Source organism: Myotis myotis, unplaced genomic scaffold (assembly GCF_014108235.1).
Source record: "Myotis myotis isolate mMyoMyo1 unplaced genomic scaffold, mMyoMyo1.p scaffold_m19_p_6, whole genome shotgun sequence".
Lineage (NCBI taxonomy): Eukaryota > Metazoa > Chordata > Mammalia > Chiroptera > Vespertilionidae > Myotis > Myotis myotis.
Window position 1 is genome coordinate 28340217 of NW_023416368.1, and position 6123 is coordinate 28346339.

The 6123-nt window shown below is 44.0% G+C and overlaps 1 protein-coding gene across 1 annotated transcript; it reads right to left on the bottom strand.

The window, feature by feature from the left end:
- Window positions 1-919: 919 nt before the first annotated feature.
- On the bottom strand, window positions 920-4895 carry LOC118659094 (protocadherin beta-2). The gene has a single exon (XM_036315141.1). It carries the CDS (start codon window positions 4797-4799, stop codon window positions 2403-2405), a length of 2397 nt encoding a protein of 798 aa, XP_036171034.1. The 5' UTR covers window positions 4800-4895; the 3' UTR covers window positions 920-2402.
- Window positions 4896-6123: the final 1228 nt, after the last annotated feature.

Below are 6123 nucleotides of genomic sequence, written 5' to 3' on the forward strand. Positions count from 1 at the left end.
ATCAGTGTAGCCAAAATTACTGTCCCAAAAGTAAGTGGGAAGAGAAGGCTGGAGAGATAGATTGGGGCCAAATAATGGGTGCTTGGATTTTATTCTAAGACTAAAAGGAAGCTAGTGCAATGTTTCAGGCAGGAAAATGAACAACACAAATATCATGTGCTCGATCTAGGTCCTTCACAGTTATCAGGAATATTTCACAAAGGCTCATCTCTTAAGTTTAGTCTTCATATTAGTGATATGTAAAATAACAGCAATTATACATCTATATATTATCTTATTTGATCATAACTGCAAGCTATTGACACAGCTGTTATTACTAGTTTTGGGGGACAGAAATTATATGACTTATCCAAGATCCTAAAGGTAATAAGTTGGTTAATCAGAGACTTTGGATACCAAGATGGTGCTCCACACCACTAATAATCTCAAAATAAGATCTTTCACATTCATCTTATAATTTTAACAGTATAGCTCAAGCATCAAATGATATAAACATTTTAAAGAAGGCAGAAGAATATTAAAAATTAAAGTTTTATTTTAATGTCTAGATCAAAAATTAAACTGAATTCAAAAAGAAATAGAGAAAGTTGGACGAATCCAACTTTTTTTTTTTTAAATATATTTTATTGATTTTTTACAGAGAGGAAGGGAGAGAGATAGAGAGTTAGAAACATCGATGAGAGAGAAACATCGATCAGCTGCCTCCTGCACATCTCCCACTGGGGATGTGCCCGCAACCCAGGTACATGCCCTTGACCGGAATCGAACCTGGGACCCTTCAGTCCGCAGGCCGACGCTCCATCCACCGAGCCAAACCGGTTTTGGCGAATCCAACTTTTAAATTATAAAATACAAAATACAGTTTCCCCATTTGTATTCCTTAAGCCGTGGGCAGGAGAGGAGAGCCAAATTAAGCGGGAAGGGAAAAGGAAAAATATGTTGAAGGAAAGAGACACCAAGAACTGATAACTGCATGGTGTTCAAATAATAGTGATCACTTCAATTAACCTATATATATTATATATATAAATTCACTATGCATCAGAGAGCACTTAATTCCAGCAAAAGTTTGTCCTGTGAGTATTTAAATATCAATATATATCACGGGTGAAATAAAGACACTTCTTTCTTTCTTTCAATCAGTCATTCAAAAATTTTATTAAGAACCTATAATCTTCAAGTCATTGTGCTAATCATGCAATAAATGGGGAGCTGTTGAAAAACATAATTCAAGCACCTAAAAAGAAAAAAGCATTGAAAAGTAGGAAATTGAAAGGGAAAAGAGAAGCAGTCCATGCAAAAAAAAATGGAATGAGCAGACAGACCAAGATACATATTTCCCCACAAGCTTATTTCCAATTGAATCAGAAATGCTCCAGAAATTTTTGAAAAAAATGCAGTGTTAAACTACATTTGAAGTTTCTAAAATTTGGTTAAGGACAGAGACATACATTCCCTCAAATCTTTTAAAAAAATTAACCTCTGCTTATTTCAATTCCTCCGTTTAAAAATCTCAGTTTAATTATTAAAAACTTTCTACTTAAAATTCAAGAGATTTGATAAACATAATTAAATTTTGTGTACTGGCCTTGTAAACTGCAGCTTTGCTAAGTGTACTCATTATAACTTTTTTGGAGAATTATTTTACAGTTTTCCACATACATAATCAAATTATCAGCAAATATAGTTTTACTTCTTTATATTCCCCCCCTCCAATGTTGTTTTAAATAGAAAGCTTGAATAATTAGCATGTCTTTGAAAATGACTGGACATGTGCTATGCATTTAACTACAGTTTGGAATATTAGTGGTTGATTTATTGAATACTTTCAATGTGAATGGTTTGTGGAACTCAACAGTCAAAGTTCTCACATCTCTAAAGAATCATAACTTCCATGTACGGACACTTTGTGATAGTAAATATTTAGAAAAATGTGACAGAGTGCTTTGTTTTTCATGAATATACCTATATTAATAGTTTTAGCCAATGTGACTTCACAAGATAAAACAATAGCCTTTGAGAATAGAAAAAAAAACCCTGTAGGAATAGCAAACATTTAAAAATGTAAGACTGCAAAATTACCTAGGCCCTGGGGAAGGGAAGGATAGAAAAAGATGCTCTAACTTTAAAATTCAGACTTTTGGGAAGACAAAATTTACTTTCACATTTTAAGTGGAATTAAGGTACAGGGAGACTAATCGCCAATGAGAATACAAAGAAAATTAGCATTCATTATACCACAAAGCAACACATTTAGAAACACTAGTAACGTGCACTGAATTCAAATGAGATATTTACACTTCAAATAAAAAGAAACAACCTCAATGGGCAAAGCAGTAAAAAAAAAAAAAGGATTTTTCACAAATTAACTGAGACTAGCGTCAGTAGACCCCTACCAATTCTTAACTGAATTCAGAGCTATTCCTGAAACTGGGGTTTGCCTCACTAGCCCTCTCCTCACCTGGAGCAAGAAAGTTGGGAAGAATGGGTTTGAGGAACTTGAACTCGCTGGTCCCTGAGCCACCCCTCAGACACACCTCATACTGGTAGCTCTGGGACAGGGTCCCAGTACCGCTGACGTCCACCAGGTGGCCCGGAAGGTGGCCCTCAGGCACCGAACAGCCACCCACCCAGGCGGCCCTGCTCCGCCTGCACAGCCGCACCGCGATGAACGCCAGCACCGAGAACAGGAACAGCGACGACACCGACGCCAACGCGATGACCAGGTACACGGTCAGCGGGTGGGCCTGCGCCGGGTCGGCCGCCGCTTCGGGCAGCGGCAGGTAGGGCTGCGAGAAGCCATCCACCAGCAGCACGTGCAGCGTGACGCTGGCCGACAGCGCGGGCTCGCCATTGTCCTTGACCAGCACCAGCAGCCTGTGCTTGGCCGCGTCGCGCTCGCTCAGCAGCCGCGCCGTGCGCACCTCGCCATTGTGCGCCCACACGCCGAACAGCCCGGGCTCCGTGGCCTTGAGCAGCTGGAACGACAGCCAGGCGTTCTGGCCCGAGTCTGCGTCCACCGCCACCACCTTGCTCACCAGGTAGCCCGGCTCGGCCGCCCTGGGCACCAGCTCGGTGCAGGGCGCAGAGCCGTTCTGCAGCGGGTACAGCACGAAGGGCGCGTTGTCGTTGGCGTCCAGCACCTGCACGCGCACCAGCGCCTGGCTGCTCAGCGCGGGCGACCCGCGGTCCGTGGCGCCCACGCGGAACTCGAACGCCTGCAGCGCCTCGAAGTCCAGCGCCCTCAGGGCGAACAGGTGGCCGTTGTCCGCGTTGATGGACACGAGCGAGGCCAGGGGCAGCCGCGGGTCGTGGGGCGGCAGCAGCGAGTAGGTGAGCTGGGCGTTGGCGCCCGCGTCCCTGTCTGTGGCGCTGACGCTGCCGATGTGCAGGGCGGGGTTGTTGTTCTCGCGCAGGAACAGGGTGTAGGCGGTTTGGGTGAAGGCGGGGGCGTTGTCGTTGACGTCGGACACCAGCAGGGTGATGTTGTGCTGGGTTTTCAGCCTGGGGGTCCCCAAGTCGGTGACGGTGATGGTGATGTTGTACTCAGATCTCATCTCTCGGTCCAGGGCTGTGTTTGTCATTATTGTGTAAAAATTCTCAACGGAGGGTTTAAGGAAGAACGGAAGGTGATCTTGGATGGAGCAAACCATCCTCCCATTGTCTCCCGAGTCAGGATCTGAAACACTGAATACAGCAATGACGGTCTCCTGCAAGTTTTCTGGGATTTCATTGATAAGCGTTGACATCGTCAGTTCCGGAGGGTTGTCATTCAGATCTATCACGTGGACAAGCACCACACAACTTCCAGAAAGACCCCCACCATCTATCGCCTGAATATTTAATGTATAACTCTGAATGGATTCAAAATCCAGTTTCTGTGTTAAAAGGAGCTCTCCTGATTTTGCATTTATTCGAAAAGTTTTGCGAATATCTTCCGAAGCCTGGGAGAAGACATAAGATATTTCTCCATAGGCTCCAATGTCTAAATCTCTAGCCGAGACCATAGCAACCTGGGATCCAATGGGGCTGTTTTCCAGAACCTGAACTTCATAGAGCAACTTTGCAAATTCCGGGGCATTATCATTGATGTCCAAGACTTCAATGCGGACCAGGGCGGTGCCAGACCGGGGTGGCGTCCCGCCATCCAGCGCCGTTAGAGTTAGCATGATCTCAGACTGTTCCTCGCGGTCCAGCGCTTTGTCCAGCACCAGCTGTGGTAATATTATGCCGTCGGAACTGTTTTGTAATTTAAGATGGACGTGGGAATTGGGACTGATTGTGTAACTTTGGAGACCGTTGATTCCCACATCTAAATCCTGGGCACATTCTATTAAGAAAGCAGTCCCGGGAGTGATAATTTCTGAGATTTTCAAAATTATTTCTTTGTCCAGGAAAACCGGGGAATGATCATTGATGTCCCTAATCCGTAGCTCAGCCTGAAAAAACTGCAAAGGATTTTCCAGTAACACCTGGAAAGGTAGCACACAGGGCTCGGTAGGGCCGCACAGCTCCTCCCGGTCCAGTTTCTCATTTAACAACAAATCCCCGGTCTGCCTATCCAAGTGCAAACGCGTTTTTTTCCCTTTGGAAACGACGCGGGCCCCTCGCGCAGCTAGCCCATCTACCTCCAATCCCAGGTCCTTTAACAAATTGGCCACAAAGGAGCCGCTCTCCATTTCCTCGGCCACTGAATAATGCCTAGGCGCGGAACCAGCCTGAGCTATGCCCAGCAAAACAAAGAATATCAAGACTTGCCTTTGTTTCAGAAAGCGCTCCTTTCCTTCTCTGGCCTCCATCTCCTCCTGCTCTCCCAGCAAGCCTGACCCAGCTCCGGCTCGCGTGGCTGCTGACTCCCAGTAGGTCCCAGCTACCGGGATAGGTGGAGACGCCTAGGGCCCCGATTTCCCGGATCTACCGCCGGAGAACGCCTCCCCTTCCTGCTTGATTCTTTAGCAGAGCCTCTGGCTTAAAGGAGGGCGGACTGGTCGCTTTCTTCCTTCGACTTCTAATGCTGCAGCGCCACCCCGCGTCCTTTCCGAGTATGTACTTTCTCCAAAACATTAGGAAAATCCCAATCCCTTCTTTCACACTGATGGCAACCTAAATGGAATACTTTCAAGTGGTATCTTCCAACGTACCGAAGTCTTATCTCGTTTCGAAAGGCTTTTTCATTGCACCCACAACGACATGGCAAACACAGACAAATTTCCATTCCAATTTCCTCACAGATTCAAGCAGTTATGTTTAAACTGGGGGGAAAAAATTAACTTCTGAGACTAGAAGGGAGTAATTTCAGTACTAGGATGAAAAGGGGCTTTGACTAGTCAGTTTCCAGTTTTTATTCAGAGTTCCAGCATGCGCACATCTCAGTGGGCGTTAGGTTAACATCCTCACACTTAAGCCAACAGAAAAGTACAGAGACCCAGGTAACACAGAATTCACATAACATTCTCATGGACACTGAGATATTCTTTTTGCTCATATTTCTCTCCTGCACTCTCCCACTTCACATTTTCCTGAGATTGGGTGCATTCGATCCACATGAAATTTTCCTAGCATAGCTGGGTAATTCTTATGAATGTGTCAATATTTTTATTTTCCTTTCTAACAGATAAGAGTGTTAATTTATATAACTTCAATTATTGCATCTAGCAACACTAATCATTTCATAATATCAAATACCCAGTAAATATTGAAAAATTTTCCAATTATTTTTTTTGTGTTTTTTAAATATATGTGATCAAAAGAAATGAGTTCTCAATTTAAAAAAAAAAAAGCCATGGAAGAAACAAATGCATATTGTTTAGTGAAAGAAGTCAGTCTGAAAAGGCTACCTATGCTATTATTGCAAGTACCTGACATTTTGGAAAAGCACCTGACATTTTGGAAAAGTACAGGCATGTTAAGAAGATTAGTTGCTGCAGGGGAGAGTGAATAAGAGGTAAAACATGGGGACTTTGGGGGCACTGAAACACTGTAATAATGGATACATGACATTACACACTTGTCAAAACCCACAGAATGTACAAATCAAAGAATGAACCCTAATGCAAACTACAGACTTTAGTTAATAATAATGGATCAATATGGATTCATCAGTTATAATAAATGTACCACACT

Coding starts and splice junctions, on each gene's coding strand:
- LOC118659094 (XM_036315141.1), bottom strand. CDS start 4,799: ATGGAGGCCAGAGAAGGAAAGGAGCGCTTTCTGAAACAAAGGCAAGTC.